The 19,803-nt window shown below is 57.5% G+C and overlaps 1 protein-coding gene and 1 long non-coding RNA gene across 2 annotated transcripts in view; one reads left to right on the top strand and one right to left on the bottom strand.

The window, feature by feature from the left end:
* The window catches only part of POU2F2 (POU class 2 homeobox 2), a 36,743-nt gene extending 32,671 nt beyond the window's left edge, over positions 1-4,072 (bottom strand). The window contains 1 exon segment of the mRNA XM_058280338.2: positions 3,986-4,072. Coding sequence (XP_058136321.1) covers positions 3,986-4,013 — 28 coding nt within the window. The 5' untranslated portion in view covers positions 4,014-4,072.
* A 45-nt stretch (positions 4,073-4,117) lies between these two features.
* On the top strand, positions 4,118-18,538 carry LOC131274361 (uncharacterized). The gene is made up of 2 exons (XR_009181607.1): positions 4,118-4,544; positions 13,040-18,538. It is a non-coding gene; the product is annotated as an uncharacterized lncRNA (long non-coding RNA).
* The last annotated feature ends 1,265 nt before the right edge of the window (positions 18,539-19,803 follow it).

The raw sequence follows: 19,803 nt of genomic DNA, 5'->3' as shown, positions 1-19,803 counted from the left end.
AGCCAGCACCCCGGGTGCCCCAGCTCCAAGTCAGGGCTCTGGCCTGGGTCCTCAAGGCACCCCGGTTTACAGTTCACGGGGGTCAGAGTGTGCTAGAGGGTGGGTCAGGGCCGTAGGGAGCCCTAAGGAGGAAGATTCAGCCCACCTAGGGAGTCAGGGAGGGCTTCACAGAGGCGGTGACTGTGAGCTGGGGCCTTAAAGAGGAGCTCCCCCTGCCACTGCCCTCAGGGGCACGCTTGACTCCTCTCGGGATCCCCAACACTGCCCAGCATAGGACGCGTGTGTTGAGTGGATGAGGGTGGCCCCAAGGCCCCGCTCTCCTCCTCCAACCATGGCCTCCTAGCCCACCCTGACCACCGTGGGTGCCGCCAGACTGCGGGCTCCTCGCGGCCCAGGCTGGCGTCACCGCTGCACAAGCCTCAGCCTGGTCTGTGGAATGAACGCGTGCAGGAGAGAAGCCCCCATCTGACCTGGACCCCGATCCTGCCTGAAACAGGCCCCGGCCCCTGCTGTCACCCCCCACTCGACCCTCAGCCACAAGCCACAAGCCACAAGCAACGCTGCCTTAAAAATTGAAGGTGAGATTCCAACCAGGGGGAAAGAGGCTGGAGAGGCAAAAGCGCTTTGAGGGAAAATTTCCACCGTTCTCTTTCCCTTGTTCTCCCTAAATGCTCCCCACCACTCCCCCACGCTCCTGCCTGGCACTCCTGGCACTCGGCTGGGCCTTAGCTCTCCTCCAGCCATTCCCAGCGAGCCTCCAGAGGGGGCTCCATTTTCACCAGGCACCCAAGGCGAGCTGATGCCTTAACAGGTGGCCCCCAGGCGCGGGCAGCCAGGAGCTCGGAGGGCCTGTCGAAGGCCTGCCAAGCCCACCCATGCGGCACGGATGCCCCGTGGCCGTCTCTTGACTCTAGGGAAAGAGCGGTGCCTCCTCCCAGCCTAGACACGGAGGTGACTGCTGCAGAGTGCCACCTGGCTCCCAGGTGCTGCTGCAGGGGTCCTGGCCCCCGGCCCCTCCAGCCTGCCCTCCGGAAGCCCCAGTTGCTCAGAAAAGGTGGTGCGTTATTTACGGTCAGCCCCTCCCTGCGCCCGTCCCAGGTGGTGGGTAAGGTTTTAAGAGGAACCGACAGGGAAATGGAATGCAGCACCGGGGCAGGCCACTCCGAGCCACGGGGCCTGGCGAATCCCACCGGCCTGGGGTCAGACCCACCCAGGGCTGCCCGGGCCCCCGAGCTCACACTTGCTTGCCCGCCCGGCCAGCGTCTGGGCCTCTGGGTCCTCTCTGCCTGCCCCGCCCCGCCCTCCTCGGACTTTCACTTCTCCTCTGCATTTCCCCCAGCCGGTTTTAGCAGACTTGGGCCAGCTTCTCCTTAGCACTTACCGAAAATGGGGCTAAATTTAGAGGGCCCGAGGGCTGCCGCTCACCCCTTCCTGGCCCCACTTGGCCTGTCCCTTGGGTCCCCCGCCTCTGCAGCCCGCCTCAGTCAAGGCCACGGCCTGGGAGCCCCAGTGGGTGGTGTCCTGCACTGCCGGGAACCTCGGTGGGCCCAGCTGGCCCAGCCCCTGGCTCCCCAGAAGCAGCACCTCAAACACCCCCAACCTGCAGCCAACCTGGGGTGGCATCAAGAGGGCGAACCTTCTGACATGTCAGAGGGAGGGATGGAGATGCGCACAACAGCCACAACACGCAAGGTAGCCCCACAGCTTGCGCCGCTAACAGGCAAGGGCTGCCGCTGAGGGGACCGTCCTTGGCACAGCCAGGCCAGGCCCTGGCCAGATGGAGACCACGCAGACACATACGAGAACTAGGTGAGCTAGGACTGTAGGCAAGAACGGGCACAGGTCTGCACAGAGAGACACGGCCCAGCCGTGATGGCACAGGTGGAGAGGCAAGACACATACCCAGACGTCCACACACGCTCGCACACCAGGCCATGCACGGCACACACACACTCATGCTCAGTCACATGCAGATAGATACACACGTCCAGACTGCACACACTCATACACACTCACGCATCCAGAGTTATGCACACAGACGACACCCAGACGTGCACATGCGCGCACACACTCGCACGCCCAGAGTCATGAGCAGACATACACCCAGACATGAACTTCCACACCCAGTCGTATGGAGCCACACGTCCAGATGTGCATACACACCCAGTCATGCACAGATACACATCAGACTACACACACTCAGTCACATATCCCAGCATGTGCAAATTCACACCCCGATGTGCACATACTCACACACTTGCACACCTAGACTCATGCAGACAGACACAGACATGCACACTCACACACAGTCACAGACAGGCAGACACACACCTAGAGTCCCCTCGCCCTGGAAGAAGGCCAGAGAGGACCCTTGGACCTTGGCAGACGTGGAGCCTGAGCCCCCGGGGCGAGGGAGCTGCCCAGGACCACACAGTGATGCATGCTTGATCCAGCCAGGGAAAGCCCAGGCCAGGCCTCCCAGCCTGGCTCTGTGAGAAGCCCGAGTACAGGGTCTAACCCCGTACCCGGCACACATGAGGCCCCAGTCAAGCCCAGACAGGGACTAAGTAGGGGTGGAGAAGGCAGCTGTACCTTGGGGTCCACACTGCTTGGACACATACACTTACACATACCTGCACTGACAGTCATGTCAATAAATGAGTACATGCCACTCAGCAAAGTGTCTCGCTTCTAGCTCAAGAACTCTCCTTGACTCCTTTGCCTTGCTCACACCCACTTACTCTTCAGACCTCAGCTCAGACAGCCCCTCCTCCAGCAAGCCCTCCCTGATACCCCCCAGGCTGGATGAGGCATGCCCTCTGGGCTCCCACAAACCCCTGTGCTGTTCCATCCTGGCCTGGACCCCTTTACCTGTGCCACCCCTGTCCCAGCCCTGACCCCTCTGGGCTGTCCCTGTCTGATGACAGGTCTGTCTGCCCTACTGGATGGAAGACTCCGGGAGGGCAGGACTGCAGCTGCCTTTTCACTTGTATTCCCAACCCCATAGCACAGAATTCAATGACCACTCATTGACAGAGGGTCACGGGGATGCCCTAGAGTGACACACACACCAGCCAGGACTCCTGCCCCAGCCAGGCCTGTACAGCCACAGGCGAAACAGTAACTGTGAAGTCCTGAGCTTCCCAGGTTCCAGGCACCACGTTAAGCATCTCACACCGACTCCCTCACTTTACCCTGCTGTCACCACGCCAGGGACGACTGTCATTATGCAGAGACAGATACATGACACTGAATGAGCAGAGACGCTCGCCCGTGCAGTGCCAGGCGCGCGGCATTCTCTCTGTCCATGGAGAGTCGGTGGGGGGGATTTAAGAAGCATAAACAAAGGTGCCACCACAGATGTTAAAGCCCAGTGAAGGGCCCGCAAGTGGAGGGACCGGTGCGGGTGTGGGCGGGGAGGGCAGGGAAGGCCTCTCTGAGGAGACACCTGAGGTGAGGGAAGTGAGGAAGTAGCCAGGCATCACTGCCCAGGCTGCCCCGGCAGCACGCACAGCAGGCACACGCCGGGACCCAGCGCTCCCGGGGCACACACAGCTGCACATGCACACACCCCAAAGGAGAATGTTGCCCCCCCAGTCCCGGAACCTCCCAACCCCTCTGCAGACCTCCCCACAGAGCCCCCATGTCACCCACCCCACTGGCCCTCCGTTTAAGGACCGGATCCCAACACGTTCCCATCCTGCCCACCCTGGACCCGGCCGAGCAAGGTGGGGGCAACAGAAACGGGGAGAGGGGGTTGGGAGAGGTGCCTGATGTGGGGGGTGGTTAAAGAGGTGCTGGGGAGCGGGGACTCAGGACTGGAAGAGGGGGCACCGCTGAAGCACAGGCAGAAAGGGCCAAGGAGACAGCCGAGGAGGGAGGGCAGGGAGGGCAGGAGGGCAGGGAGGGCCAGCGGGCGGCATCTCGGCACAAACCCCACGTCCCACCTGTCCTTCTGTCCCTGGTGCAGGAGCCGCAGCCTTACCTGGAGCCCCCATGCTGGAGTGAACCATGCTGCCCGCCCCGCCAGGGCTGGGGGAACAACTGTGTCATCTCCCCGCCCTCCGGGGGCCGAGCCCTCCCTGCCGGAAGTCACCCCGGGCGGGGGGAGGAAACCACAGGGACCGTTCCGCCCCTTCGGGAGGGAAAATACCCTGGCCCGCCGTTCGCCCCAGCAGCCGACTGAAGGGGGGCGGAGGGGAGCCCCCAGCCCTCCTGCCGCTCCTCGGGGGCAGACGCGTCTGGACAGGGCCTGCGGGTCTGGGAGAGAGGGGCCCACGACAATAACAGTAGCACGCTCGCTGGCTTTCCCGAGGCCAGGCCCTGAACCTCGCACCTGACGGGCGAGGCGCCTGCCCGCAGCGCCTCGAGGTGACTGCTCGTTCCTCGGTTTACAGACGAAAAGCCTGAGGGCCAGACGGGTGAGGTGACTCTGTCAAGGGCTCGCAGCCAAGACGCGTGGAGGCCGAGAAATGCAGCCGCAGGAGGCGAGGAGGGCGGGGGCCCCTCACGGAGGAGGGACCGAGCCGCGCACCTGCCGGCAGGTGAGACGTCTGGGGACACTCCTGGGACAAAGCGGTGCCCAGAGGCAGTGCAGGCTGCTGTGGGTGGGGCCTTGGCCAGGGGCGCCTAGAGGTCTGTCGGGGGGGCGAATGCGGGGTTCCCAGGGGGCTCCGGGGTTGGGGAGCACCAGGGGCCCCGGCCGCCAGGGGCCCTGCGCGCTGCGGCGCTCGCGGCCCCGCGCTTCCCTCCGCGCCCGCCAGAGGGCGGCAGCGCCCAGCCAATGGGCCGGAGGGCGGGGCCGGCTGCGGAGGCGGGAGCCCCGCCCTCCGCTCCCGGCCCGGTCGCCCGCCCCCGCGCGCACACCTGCGAGGGTCACACAAAGGCGCGCGACTCCCCGCGCACCGCGGCGCAGACAAAGGCGCGGCCGAGCCGGCTGCCCTCTTCCATCTCCCCGCTCCCGGGGCTTCGAGGCTGCCGGGCCGCCTGGCGCTTCCAAACACCCGGTCTGCCCGCGCGAGGCCCAGCAGGACGCGCTGCGCCCCACGCTGGGGGACCCCAACCACGGGCGGACACACAGACTCCAAGACTGACGCTCACAGGGACACTCCAGTATTTCTGCACGTGGGACCCGGCACTTGGCGCACATGTATGCACACAGGCACAGGCGGACACATCTCTCCCTCAGTGTGCAGGCCTCCGCACCCACCCTCCCTGCTCAGGTACAGCGCCCTGTACACAGAGAGGCCCTGGGAGCACGAGGGCACATCCGCTCATGTGTACCCGGCACGCCGCCCTGGCCATGGGCACCCCCAGTCACGCACACTCAGGCAGAGCATACTGCACAGGCAGCCCTGCGAGAGTGCCCTATCTGCTGCCCGGGTGCCTGTGCTCCCACCCAGGCCCGCCCCCTCCAAGGCCCCCCACAGGAATGAGCCCCGTATGGAGGGCACGGTTTCCAGGCATCTATATCCACAGCCCTCTTGTTGCAAAGGCCGTCCAGAGACCACACAGCTGCGGGGCTCCAGCCCAGACCTCCTGCCTCCTGGCCCCCACCCTCGGTGGGTCTCTCTCCCTCTCTTAGCGCAGCTGCAGGATTTCTGCACACGAGGGTCTTTGGGTCAGCAGTCTGGTGGGCAGTGAGGGCCAGGAGCCCTGTCTTGAAGTTGCCTTTGCCCAGGAGGCTCTATGATTTAGGATTGTATGTCTGGGGCTGGGGGGGTGCCTTGGAAAGGGGGGCATAAGGACATCCTGGGGAGCCAAAGCCCCACCAGGCTCCCCCATGCTCCCCGCAGACATACTGCCTGCCATCCAGGCCAGGCGCGTGCTTTTAGATGTGGCCCCACACCCGCCCCCTAAGGTGAGCAAGGAGAGAGGGGCCCTCCCCCCATTTCAGACACTGCCCTCCCAGGTCTGAGCTGAGGACAGGAACTGAGGCAGGCCTTGCCCACGCCCCCTAGGATGAAATGGCCCCACCCACCACCTCCCACACTGCCTCCTCTAATAATGCCTCTGCCAGGCCAGAGCTGCTGAGTCCTGGCCTGGGTGAGGGGATTTGAAAGAGGTGGGCCCAAGGCCTCGACCTGCCCTTAGAGGAAGGAGTGGCCATGTCTGGGCACCCTGGACCTCTGGCTGCCAGGTATGGTGGCTTCCCAGCCAGAGAAGCAGCCTCCAGCCATGATGAGCAAGGCATGGAGTGGGAGCTGGGGAGCAGTGGGGGCCAATCGGGGTGCGGGAAGCCTGGGGGGGCAGGCGACGCAGGGGAGGCCAGGCTGGGCTCAGGGCTGAGCGGTAATTAAAGGAGACGTAGGGGGCTCCCCAGGGCCGGCGGGGCTGGTAACTGACACGCGGGCCCCATTGCTCCGCTCATATTTCTCGCCGGATCGATACGTTTGACTCCCGACAAGACAATAATCGCTTGTACGCGGCCGGCGAGTCGATCAAATACATTATTAGAGCGAGGTCCCCCGGGGGCCCGGCGGAGAGTGGGGGGGGGGCTAGGAGCAGCCAGCCCACCGGGGACAGCAGAGCGGGAATCTTCACCCCTCAGGGCCCCTAGCCATGGCCTCTTCCTCGGGGCCACCCCTGGGGACCGTCCCCATGGCTCAGCCCCCAGCCTCTCCGTACTCCCGCAGTGTCTGGCGACCTCTCCACTCAGCCCCTGACTGCGTCCCTACTCTGTGTAGGGACGCGAGGGGTCTTTTCCCACAGGTGCTGCCCTCACACCCAGCGTTGCAGCACGTGGGAGCTCAGGGAAGCTCCTCAGGCCCCCGGGTTGGCAGGGAGCCCGGGTTGCAGGCAGCACTGGGAGGCGGTGGCTGGGTCAGGGGAGGCACTGGGCCCAGGAGTTGCTGCCGCTGATCTCCCTCTGCCCAGCCTCCCTCCTACGTCTAAACACATGGGTCTTCAGCAGATCCCAGGCCTCTAGGTGCCAGGGAAGGCTGACTCAGGGCCCCAAGCAGGCAGGACAATGGGAGGACGGGGCGGCAGATGGATGCACAGATAAAGGAATGTGGGCTAGTCCTGCCGCAGGGCCTTGTGGTCCCCAAATGGGCCTCAGATGCCGTGACCATCCCCGGCTTCAGCCCGTCTGCTCTGGGCACTGCTTTGCCCCGTCTTCCCCCACCTCTCTGGCTTCTGGGCTCCAGCCTCCTTTTCCTGTTTACACACCTGCCCCACTCCTCACACCCTGCTTCTCCAGCATCCCTAAGTCAAGATCAAGCTGCAGCCACCCAAGCTCTGCTTAGGAGCATCCAGTGTCCAGAGACTTAAAATAGTTATTTTTCATCAGCATTAACGGTGGAATTGCCGACTATTCTGTGCTGTCTGAACCTACACAGTATTTCTAATCTTCACGACAGTCCGAGGAGGTAATGTCTGTTCTCATCCCCATTTTACTGATGAATTGGGACTCAGAGAGGTGAAGTTACCTGCCCTGAGACATAGCACCTGTGTGGGGGAGCCCGGTCTCTAACCCAGGCCTGTCCTGCTCACAGCCTGTGCTCTCTTGACTGCCACGGGCCTCCTCGGAGCTCTGAAATGCTCCCCATGCTTCAGGGGACAGCAGTAAAAGCCAGTCCCTGCCCACCCAGGCCCACGGAAACCCCCACAGCCCGCCTCCCACAGCCTGGGGAGGTTTCTTGATCTTGCGCAAAGCACTGCACTCCTGAACTCGTCAGCGCCTGGTTGAAGGGGGACCAACCCTTCCCCATTTACCTCAATTTTGACTTTTCTGACATGCCCCACAGGGCCCTGTCCTACTCTGGGGAACTGAGGGCCCAGAGATGAGCTAGCTCTGGAATCTGCTCTCGAAGAGCTTCTGGTTCAAGGGGGAACCTGGAGGGGATGAAAATATCACTCCATCGCTGGGTCATAAGTAACCAATGACACTATTACATGCTAGGCCTTTGCTAGGCTGAGAACACAGTGGTTAAGAGCCAAACAAAGACATGCTTCTCACTTGGAGAGCTTACAGCCTTTTGGAGGGAACCAGAAAAAATAAAACAACCATCAAGTAAATCTGTAATTCCAAGTTGGAACAAGTGCTTTCAAGAACAGGAAGAGGATGACACCTGACCTAAGGTGAAAGGTGGTGTGTCACAGGAGATGGTTCTCTGGAGGTGGCATTTACACAGCAGCTCAGCCATGCATGAGACAAAAAAGGCAAGGACAGGCACTCCAGGCTTCAGGAACAGAAGAGGTGCCAGCCCCGAGGCAGCAAGCAGCACGGCAATCCCAGGAGTATAAAGGAAGCCCTAATGGCTGGAGCAGAGGGAACAAGGAGGATATAGGAGATACAGTAGAGAGGTGGGCAGGCCAGACCTGCAGGGCCTTACAAGCCACAGCAAGAATTGTGGGCTTTATTCCAAGTACTACCAAGAGATTTTTAAGCCACTGAGAGAGTTTTAAGCAGGTTAGTGATATGATTCAATAAACATTTTAATGGATGCCTCTGGATGCTATGGGAAGCTAGACCGAAGGGCCACAGCACTGGGGGGGTCAGCTGTGAGGAGGCTGATGTGGTGTCTGCATGAGAGATGGCAGTGGCTGGGGCCAGGAAGGGGACAGGGAGGTGGAAAGAGGGAGGTGTCCCTGAAGGCCATTTTGAGAGTAGACCCAACAGGGTTTGATGCTTAGCTGAATGTGGGGGAGAGGGAGGAGACAAGAACAAACCCCAGGTAGATGGAAGTTCCTTTCCTGATATGGGATGGTTGGGGAAGCAGGGAAAGCTCAAACTCTGATGAGAAAGATCTTGGCAGGATGCATTGTGTCTTGAGACTGGATTTGATGTAGTAGGTGGAAGGATTTTGAGCAGACAGATTCTGGGAAGACCCAGCAGAGAGTAGTATGGGGGACAGATGGGTGGGGTGGAAGGCAGGATGACCCATGGGGAGGCTGGGACAGTGGTCCAGGCAGTGGAAGAGGATGGGGCCATGAGAATAAAGATGGAGTACAAATTCTAGGTAGAGGCTACAAGAGTAGGAGATTGGAAGTGGGAGGCTGGGCCAGGATGGCTGGCCCAATGCCGAGGTCATCACTGAAGGAGATGGGAAGGGGACAGCTTGAGGAAAAGCTTGGGGGCAGTGCCCAGGAAAATCAGGAGGAGGCATCTCAGAAGCAGCAGGTATTTAATAAATTCACACTGAGGGAAGTGGACTTGGCCCAATGGGTAGGGCATCTGCCTACCACATGGGAGGTCCACAGTTCAAACCCCGGGCCTCTGTGACCCTTGTGGAGCTGGCCCATGCGCAGTGCTGATGTGCTGGAGTGCCATGCCATGCAGGGGTGTCCCCTGCATAGGGGAGCCCCATGTGCAAGGAGTGCACCCCATAAGGAGAGCCGCCTAGCACAAAAGAAAGTGCAGCCTGCCCAAGAATGGTGCAGCACACATGGAGAGCTGACACAACAAGGTGACACAACAAAAAAAAGAAACACAGATTCCCAGTGCCGCTGATAAGGATAGAAGTGGTCACAGAAGAACACACAGAGAATGGACACAGAGAGCAGACAACTTCCGGGGGGGGGGGGGCGAGAAATAAATAAAAAATAAATCCTAAAAAAAAAAAAAAGTCACAGTGACACAAACTCCACTGCACATCCCTCCCCTACCCAAACCCACCAGAATTTCCAGGAGTTGACCCAAGGCAAGAAGAAATCAAGGAGCACTGTGATGTATGGCTCAGAGAAAAAGGCAAAAGTTTGAAGATGGACCAGATCCTCGTCCTGAAACTGGCCAGTTGGTGACCTAGGGCAGCCTCCTCCCCTCTCTGGGCCCCAGTTTCCCATCTGTAAGTGGGAGGTGGGCTGGAAGAGTGTTGTAGGATTTTTCCAACAACAATGACAATCAGGAACTGAAGTGATGGACCAGCTAGGTGTAGGACAAGTAAAGAGAGAGTGCAAGAGAGTGAGCATGTGTTGCAGGCTTCCTCTAAGGAGAACCCAACTGAGTATACTCAGGATTCCACTGAGTTCTCACCACCTCCTTATGAGGTAAAGACTTTATTATCTTCATTTTAAAGTGAGGCCCACAGTCACACACCTAGGATAGGACAGACCCAGAGTCTCACCATCCCCAAAGTCTATGCCTAAACTCCTGACCTGAACTCATGGCCCCTGACTTTATACCAGTCTCTTTCAGGTTGTTGGTCCTCCAACAACAGGCCCCGTGGCATCCAGGCCTCCAAATGGGTCCAGGGTGCAGGGCGTGCCCTCCCCTGACTTGGCTCCGCCCTCGGCCCAGGAAACCCCACCCAGTCCTCGCTTCATCCCGCCTTTCCACAGCCCAAGCGCCCTTGGCCACCCCGCCAGTTCTGGCTTCCCAGTGGCCATCGCGGGCACGCCAGCACCAGGAGCTGTCCAAAGGCTGAAATTCAAGGGCCCTCGTCCCAGTCCAGAAACCCTCCAGGGACTCCCAGCTGTCCCTTGGACAGACCCAGTCCCCTTACCGCGGCCTAACCTCTCCCTGTGCAGTCACCACACTCCAACCACACAGGAAAAAGCCAAGCGTGTCCCTACCTCAGGGCCTTTGCCCCTGCTGATCCTTCCCCTAGAAAGGTCTTCCCCTCCACTCGTCCTTCAGAACCAGCTCCATGTCACCTCCTCAGAGAGGCCCTCCCTGGCTCATTCTACACAACATGGCCCAGTTTGACTTCTTCAGAATGCTCTTTGGACTTTAATCACCGTCCACTTGTTTGCCCATTTCCCCTCAGATGTAAGCTTGTTCACACTGGTATTTCCAATATCTACAGCAGTGGCGAGCACATGACTGGTGCTTGAAACATATATGTTGAGTGAGTAAATCCCTCCAGGCTCCCCTGGCCCACAGAATGAAGTCTAAGGCTGGCCCTCCAAGCCCAAGGGCCTCTGGCCCCTGCTGACCTCTTTGGCCACCTTTGCCCTCAGAACTCACCTTCTTCTGCTCAAAAACTCAGGTCCCCCCACATGCCCTGTCCTTCATGCCTCCTTCATCTGCTGCACAACTTCCTCTCACCAGCCTCTGGAAGCCTTCCCTGGCCCTACCTGGAGCCCAATTAATAGTAATGACCTTGGACTTCCCACAGTTCCAGGTCTTAGCACCGAATCCTACCGCCTGGTGATGACTTCCCAATGAGTTGGCCCCACAGACTGTGAGCTGCAGAGTTAGAACCCAGCACGGAACCTGAACCTAGCCAAGGCTCCAGGAACATTTGTTGAATGAGGACTCCTGTCCCATAGTCTACACTTGTCTGTATTGGTGAATACAAGCACCAGCTTTGGAGTCAGACGGATAAGGGTTTACAAATTGGTTTCCCCATTCACTTGCTGCGTGACCTCGCCACTCTGAACCTCAGATTCCTCATCTATGAAATGGAAGTAGGAACATGGTCTGATGGGAACTTCGTCAATATTAATTTTATATGTGGTGCCATGCACAAGGAGGTAGGTATAAAGGTGTTCACTGCATCAAAGTTTGAAATAGAGAAAACTCAGAAACCACCCAAAACCACCAGTAGGGCAGTGGCTAAGTAAATACAGGATATACATACTCGGGAATATTACATGGTCATGAAAGAGAATGAAACAGATTTTTGGATCTAGACATGGGAAGTTTTCCAAGACACTATTGAGTGAAAAAGCAAAATGCAGAATGCTTTATACAACTTGTTGCCTTTTGTGGGAAACACATACAAAAACTATATACATTTGTTGCAGATACAGGTATCTTGAGCAAATGCAGAGAAAAAGGTCTAGAACGGAAAAGAACAAATTGACTAATGCAGCTTCTTTGGTGAGGAGATCAGGACTGGGGAAGCAGAGGGGACTCAAAGGGGATTTTAGCTTTTTTGGTAATACTTTTGGTTTTCATAATGCGATTATATTCATTATTTAATAAAAGTTGGAATATATTAAACGAGACATAGTGGCGGTAAAGAAAAGCAAAAAAGTAACGGTCACGAGAGTGAAGGTAGTGGCTGAGCCTGGCAGAGAGGGACACTCAGTGTTGGGGGGCCTCTAGTCACGGGCCACCTTCTCCCAGCCTGGTGGGGGGGTTCACACAGATGTTTGATCCACAATGATTTCTTCAACTGTACATTTATGTCTCATTCACATGACTGTGGGCTTCCCGCGGGAAGGGCCAGTTCATGCCCATTTCGGTATCGCCGCACCCTCCCTGCCCCGCACCCCAATTCAATGCACAGAAACCGACGTTCCTAAGAGCACCTGTCGGGCCGAGCGCAGCCCTTCGCCGCGAGCGCGCCGAGGGGCTGGTCGCTGTCCAGGGTGCTGATGGGCAGCTCTGGGCGGCCGCAGGGGAGGTAGGTCAAGTCAGCCTCGTTCCAAGCCCACGTCATGACTCCTCCTCCTAAACCACCACCCCGCGAACTGCGGCTTGTGACCCAGCCCCTGGCCGCCTCTGCTACGTCATCTCCCAACACTGTCCCTCACCCCGTCACGCTCACTTCCTCCGTGCTGACCTGCCTGCTGTTCCTGCAATCTGCCAAGCTCATCCTTGCTCAGGTCCTTTGCCCTTGCTGTGCCCTCTGCCCCAAGTGCTGTTTGCCCAGATGTCCTCATGGCTTGTCCCCTCGCTGATCCCAGGATTACACTTAGACGTCCCCTCGGCACAGAGGCCTTTCCAATCAGTCAGGCTGACCACCTCCCCTCCCCCACACTCTATCCATGACCGTGCTGTTTCCTTCTTGGCCCCTTTCATTGTCTGCCATGCACGTTTCCATGTATTATTTGCTTATATATTATCTCTCCGCCCCCCTTCAATGTACATGCCGGAAGGACAAGGATCATGTCTGTCCTGTTAGGTTTTATTCTCCTTTTTAAAAGGACCTCAAGTGCACAAAATGGCGCTCATCATAATTCCTGGGTCATGATACACTCCTATCATTGGACTGTGGAGAGCACTCTTTTGTTATTCATTAGCTTATTTTTTTTAATTTTTTTTTTAATAATGTATTTCTTTGAACTCACTTCTTAACATTAAAATTAGAACCATGACAGTAATTGCACCAACCCATGTCTGTCCTGCTATCCACTCTGTCCCCAGCGCCTGCAATCCAGGAGGCACCCAGTGTCTAGCTGCTGAAGAAGAAGCTGACTAATGGACAATGACCTCCACATTATACAGAAAGGAGCTGATGGAAGTGCCCACCTGGCCTCACAGGGCAGAAGGAGGTGGAGAAGAAACCAAAGGCCACATCCTCTGCCAAGCTCCCCTCGTCCTTCCCTGATGGTGCCTTCAGCCAGCCCTGCTCTCACTCTCTTCTTGGCTTGGCCTGAAGCCTCGTCTATATAATCCAGGTCTACATCTTTGCGGAGGGCCCGCGGTGCCAGGCCCTTTGCCAAGAGCTGGAGATAAGGGAGGGGGGTCAGCCTGGGACCTTGTCCACCAGCTCTTTGGCCATCCCACTCCCATTCTCCTTGGTAGTAAGAATAGCTGAGCTGCAGCTGCTCCAAGCAGTGTACTTCATGCTTTACTTGGGTCCTCTCTGGGCATCTTCACCACAATCCACTAAAGCAGGTGCTGTTATCACCCCACTTTTGGGGAGAGCACACTGCAGTGGGTCCGAGTGGGCAAGGATGTGCTCAAGAGACAGCCAGGGGCAGGGTAATTCCAGAGCCCAGGTACAGAATAGCACTGTGCCACTGGGGCTGCACTGACTGCACACGTTTATCTCCCCCAAGTGACCTGAGGCCCCGGGCCCCTTTCATCTCTGCAAAAGCAACTGGGAAAGTGTAGAAGGTAACTTTGGAGTCACAAAAACAGGTGGTTAGGTCCCAGCTGCAGTGTTTGGAGAGGCGTGGGTGGGGATGTCACTTGGACTGGGTATGGCATTCATGAAGGACAAGATTACAAACTGCATTTTCAACTTTAAACCTGGGTGACACTGCCAGGCCACACCACCTGTAGGCCACTATGAATTCATTTTTAATAACCCCCAAAATGACCTTGTAAATATCAGTTATGAGGCTTTTCTCATGTTGTCAGAAGAACAAGTCTATAACCCCACTCTGAGGTTTCTTCACTCCTAGTATACTGGAATGCTCACTGGAAGGGGCCTGGGCCTCTCTCAGCCTCTACAAAGTCAGCTGAGTCCTTGCTGTGTGACTCCAAGTGAGCCTCTCCCCCTATGCAGGAATTGCATGGACTCTGAGCTGGCTTGTGCAGAGGGCCCTGCCTGCAGAAGGTGCCCACAAACGTTTATTCTGAGGAGTTTAACTTAATGGACTTAGATTGGCCTAGATCGTACGATTCATAGTCCCTGGCCTCTTGGGAGGAAATCAGGAGCTCTGAACACTTGGAGGAAAGCGAGCTATCAATTGAGATGTCTAGGTTTTTGGTGGGACAACCATTTACTGAGATGGGGAAGCCCGGGGAAGCTTGAGGGTAGGGAATCAGAGTTCTGCTTTGGACAAGAGAAAAGAGAAACCCTCCTGTTGGCACATCACACATCAGGAGCTTTTCCTGCATTTCCTGCATTGGGTCTTCTCAGCAGCCCTGGGAGAGAAGAAGTGTTAACCCCATTTTACAGATGGAGACAGAGATGCCCAGCAAGGCTCAGTCATCCACCTGCGTTGCACAGATGGTAGCGGGATTCACACCCAGGAAGTCAGGCTCCAAAGTCTGCGCTCCGCACTGTGGCTTTCTTTCTCTCCTGCAGACCACTCCCCATCTCTTCCACCTCTCTTGGCAGGAAATACTGGACCCTGCTCTGGGCTTTGCCATCAGAGATACCCACATGTCCCCATCCCTATCCCCAGGTGTGGCCCCCTGCCAGTGTGAGCCATTCACGACGAGCTTTCACAGGTGTACCTGCCTGGGAGGCAGATGAAGAGTGTTTGCCACCTCCCTCTGCCACCCCCACCCCCACTTCTTGGGGCCCTCAGGGGCTCCCCAGGCTCACACAGCAATCCAGCTGCCCCGGGGGCCAACACCTGCAGATCCATCCAGGCCCACACTGCCTGGCTCAGAGCACACCTCCTGCAATCCAAGGAATGACTCCCACCCACCCCTGTGCAGTTTCTGGCTGGCAACAAAATTCACATCTGTGCAAAGACACCAGGTGACTTAGAATTCTGAGGGGAGAACCCCATACAAAAGCAACTGAGGCTCCAGCCTCCCCGAGAGGAAGCAGCATCCCATCCTGTTAAGAGGGAAAGCTCAGGTGTGGGGGGGCTCAGAGTTGGCAACTCCACTTCTTTGAGCCTTAATACCTTCACCAGTTCCCAAGGAACTCTCAGATGCCTCCCCCATCTCCACCATTGTCCAGGCCACCACCATCTCTGCCTGGAAGACTTCAGCAGCCCCCTCCCTGCAGATCTCCCTGCTTCCATGCCTGACCCTGACAGCCTCATTGCCACTGGCACCCATAGAGGGTATTTCCAAACTCAGTTGGGCTGGGTCATTCCCATACTTAAGAGTCTCCAGGAGCTTACCATGACATTTGGGAATAAAACTCACACACCCTACTTTTGACACAGCCTCCAAAGTCCTATATGATCTGATCCCTGGTGACACATCCCATCTTCTTCCCCATCACTCTCCCCTCCACTTACTTTCTCCAAGCCATGTTGCCTCCTCTCTGTTCCTCAAACCAAGCTCATCCCAACCCCAGGCCCTTTGCATATGCTGTTCCCTCCACCTGAAACACTCTTCCCCATGCTTTTTGCCTGGTTAAATCCTACTCCTCTCTCAAGACTCAGCTTAAATGTCTTGCCCTCTCTCTCCTGGTTCCCTATTCTAGTTTGTTCTTTGGGGGGATTTATCACCATTTCTGACTATGTATTTTATTGGCATTTAGACAAAAACACTTGTATCCTTTCTAGTTGTGTGCCAACTCTGTGAAGACAGGATGTGCCAATTTTATTCACTGGTGTACCTCCAGGGCAGCACCTAGCAAGTACTCAACAACTGTGTGGAATATGTGCATTGAATTCCCGGGACAAGGCCCTGAAATCCCTGGAGGGAGAGGCAGCAATAAAGGAGAGTCAGAGTGAAAGGGGGAGAGACAAAGACTCAAAGATACTTGAGTTTTCTGAGCCTCAGTTTCCACTTCTGTAAAATCAAGATGATAATTCCTTCCTCCCAAGGTAGTGGTGAGGATCCGAGCAGACAGTGAATGAATGTTGATGGTGCTTTGGGGAAAAAATGCTCGAACATACAAAAGCTTGAAAAAGCTGGGACCCAGAGGATGGGCAGGACGAGAGAAGACTAAGAGGGAAGGGCGTGGACATTTATTAGAACCTTACCAGCCGGGCATTTTATATCTCCTATTTCGTTGACTCCCATGAGGTGGTGGTTATGACCCAAAGGAAGACACGGAGGCTCAGAGAGCAGAAGCCACCTGCCCATGGCCTTGCAGGAAGTACGTGGCAGAGCTGGGCCTGGAGCCCATCACTCAGGGGCAGTCATCATTCCTAAGCCCCTCCAAAAGAGCTTGAGCCCCTAGTAGTGGGCACCTGACAAACATTTATGGTCCGAGCCCATGAAGAGGACCAACAGGACCAACCAGAGACGGGTGGGCCTGAAGGGCAGTCCTGGCCCCCACTCACTGATTGGGGACCTTGGACAAACCACTTCCCTCCTTGGGGCCTTAATATCCTCACCTGTAAAGAGGGAACAATGACAATGCCACCCTCGAGGGTAGGGCCCTCGGGGGATTCAGCCAGAGCACACAGGTCCAGGGTCAGCACACAGGAAGTGATCAGTAAGCAGCTACTATGACTGGTACACTTCCACACTGGGGGACAGCACGAGCAAAGGCCCTGGGGCAGGTTTGGGAGATGATAAGAGGCGAGAGGAGGGAGGACTAATCAGGAAGGACTTCTCAAAGGAGGAGTACCTGGAAGCCAAAAAGAAGGGACAACCAAATCTTCACCCAGCTGCAGAGGCAGGAAGTGGGAAGCCTCAGTGTGTCATGCACTGCAAAGAGCTGCCTTTGTCCAGAGACAGGTCCCGGGCAGCCAGGGAGGTGGTGAAATGGCTGCTGCAGCCCCTCTCCACCCTCCACCCAGGCCCCTCACTTCCTCTCAGGTTTCCTAGGCTTTGGCCTGAATCCCACACTCCTCAGCCAATCACCAACCTACCTCCTCTCCCTCCCATGATCCAGCTCGGTCCTGGTCCCCTCTCACATGTCCTGGTCCCCCACATGGTCACAGAGCTCTTTGTCCCTTTTGTGAAGAAGACCTTCTACTAATTGAAAAACTACTATCTGAAGGTAGGACAAAAACTTCATAACCAGTGAAAAGTGAGAGCCATTTCAGGCATAAGCAAGCACACGGCATGTGGGTAGGTGTGCATGTGTGTACACAATGTTTGAAACACAGATGGCACCTTGCCACGTGTCAGGGGACTCTTTCCAGCACAGAGTTCCTCACTCCCTTTCAAAAGGCCACCCAAGACTCCCGGTTTTTAAGCCAGTGGAGGGAATGGGTGGATGCTGTACACATACACAAATTTCTTGATGTCAGTGAGGGGAGCTGAGTCTCAGGGGAAAAGTGATGGGTTGGAAAGCAGCCCGAGGTCCTCCTTCCCCCAAATGCCCTCATCTGTCAATCTTTGGTCAGTCCAGGCTAAACATATCCAAAGCCCTCTGCTCCTTTCAAGCCCTGGACTCTGCTCTCTCAGACCCTCTCTCTCTCTCCTCTGGCTCAGGCCCTTGGTCACTCCCCTGCCCTCTCCACAGGTATTTCCCGGTCCCTGTCCATGTGGCAGACACTGAGCCTGATGGGTGGGCTGGTAGCTGCCCTCAGGAGCTGACCGTGGCAGCGTGGCCCAGGGCAGGGGCCCATCCCATCCCCTACTCCCTTGGTATAGAAACTCCCAGCCCAGACAACCCAGGACCTGACCCACCAGCCCCACCCACTTCTCCAGCTTCACCTGCCCCGGCCACCAGGCCTGGAGATGCAGGGGGGCACCTGGCTGGAGGGGTGACCACGTTCCCTAGTGGGAGGCTCTTGCCAAGAGCCACCCCCTTCCCTCCCCAGGACACAAAGAGAGCTCTGAACCTTCCCAGCACAGGGGTCGTAACCCCACCTCAGCCGCTCAGCTGTTGGGGGCAAGGGAGGCTCAGGGCAGAGCAAGTGACTCGAGCAAAGCCACGCGTCTGTGGCAGGCAGATGGACTCCATCTCCAGCCCTCTGGCTCTGCCTCTGCGGGATGGAGCTGTAGATGCTCTCTAAGTCCTCCAGACAGCAGAACCCAGGAAAAGAGAAAAGAGGGGCCTGAGACCCTTCCTCTGTGCTTTCTGCTGACGTTCCAAGGCCCCGGCCTGTTTGTTGTGACGGCCTTGGGAGGTGGCGAGTCAAGACAGATGTGGGATGGGACAAGTGATGGCGGGTGGGGGTTGAAAGGACTGGGGGTAAGACATAGTGAGGCAGGGAGAAGAGGGGGTGTAGAGAAAGAATAAATGGGGTCTCGGCACATAGAACAGAGAAGGGGGTGGAGGTTTTTAAATCCCTGGAGGGAGAGACAGCAATAAAGGAGAGTCGGAGTGAAACAGGGTGAGACAGAGACCAAAGGATGCAAAGAAAGAGAAAGAGAAAAGCAGAAAGAGAGACAAAGAGAAAAAGAGAGACAAGGAAAGCAAGGGGGAGGGAGAGCAAGCCAAGGCGGGGCGACCAGGACCTTCTGTAAATTGCTTCGCCGACACCCTGTCCTCCGCCCTCACACCAGCAGTCCTGTGGGGTGTGGGGTGCTGGCCCCAGCCCTGGAGGGACTGTTCTGGGCAGAGCTGAGACGAGGCGTGGGAGGGCTGTCCAACCCCAGCTGCCTCCCACGCAGAAGGGCCCAAGTTCAGTGCAGAGGGCCCTGGAGGACTAGGGTGGAGGAGCTGCGGCTGGGCCGGGGTAGAGGGGCCGCCCGCTGCGTTCCCCACCGGTGGCCGCCGGCGGCCGCTCTCCTGACTTTTGCCAAGGCCTCCCGCATCCTGTGGTCAACATCGTCCCGCCTGCCCACCCCAGCACCCTCGGTTCCTCCCCCTGCCTAACCCCGGCCCCCCAAGACCATGCGTCCAGAATCCACCTGCCTGCTCCCCTGCAGGTTTGGGGTTAGGGAGGGGAACACAGCCGCCTGGGTGGGGGGACTTGGCGGATTATTGAGGGTGTGGACGGGGACTGCGGCTGACACGGTTGAGGAGGAAGAGGAGGGGGTCTTGGTGATGGACGACGCTGGTTCTGCAGTGGGGGGGGAGGTGGCAGGGGAGGGGGTGGTGGAGGGCTGGGGGAGGGGCGGCGAGGAGCCGGTTGGGGGGGAGAACAGGACCAGGCTCACATTTGGCATTCAGGGCAGCTGACAATAAAAATGCTTTATTGCCAAGAAACTGGATCGATCGGGGCTGGAGGGGGCCGGCAGGGGGGACGCGGAGGGCTCAGCGCAGAGGCCGGCGGCCGGGCCTCGGCAGCGACCAGGGCCCCGCCGCCCTCCCCCCTACACCCCCCTCCCCGCCTCCTGCCCTTTCTCTCTCCTGCAGCCACCGCTTAGTTCTTATTATATTTTTTCTTATATATTTTTTCCCCCAGCTTCTCCTGCTCCTGTTTTTTTTTTTCTTCTTTTAATTTTTTAAAAAACTCACTGCACTCCCAATGCCGCAGGCCGGGTGGGGGTGGGGTGGGGGCGTCTGCTCGGACCAGGCCCCAACCCACAGGGTGTCCAGGGCTCTGGCTCTGGGCCGAGCCCCCACTTTGCTCCCATAGCCCCCATTCAATCAGGCTCCCCTGTGGGTGCTGTCTCCCCTACCAGCCCTCCGAAGGGCCTCCCTCCACCCATGGAGCCTTCCCCCCTCCCCCCCCACCGCCCCTGTGGTGGGCTCG

Source organism: Dasypus novemcinctus, chromosome 18, assembly GCF_030445035.2.
Source record: "Dasypus novemcinctus isolate mDasNov1 chromosome 18, mDasNov1.1.hap2, whole genome shotgun sequence".
Lineage (NCBI taxonomy): Eukaryota > Metazoa > Chordata > Mammalia > Cingulata > Dasypodidae > Dasypus > Dasypus novemcinctus.
This window is presented reverse-complemented; position numbering and strand designations above follow the sequence as displayed.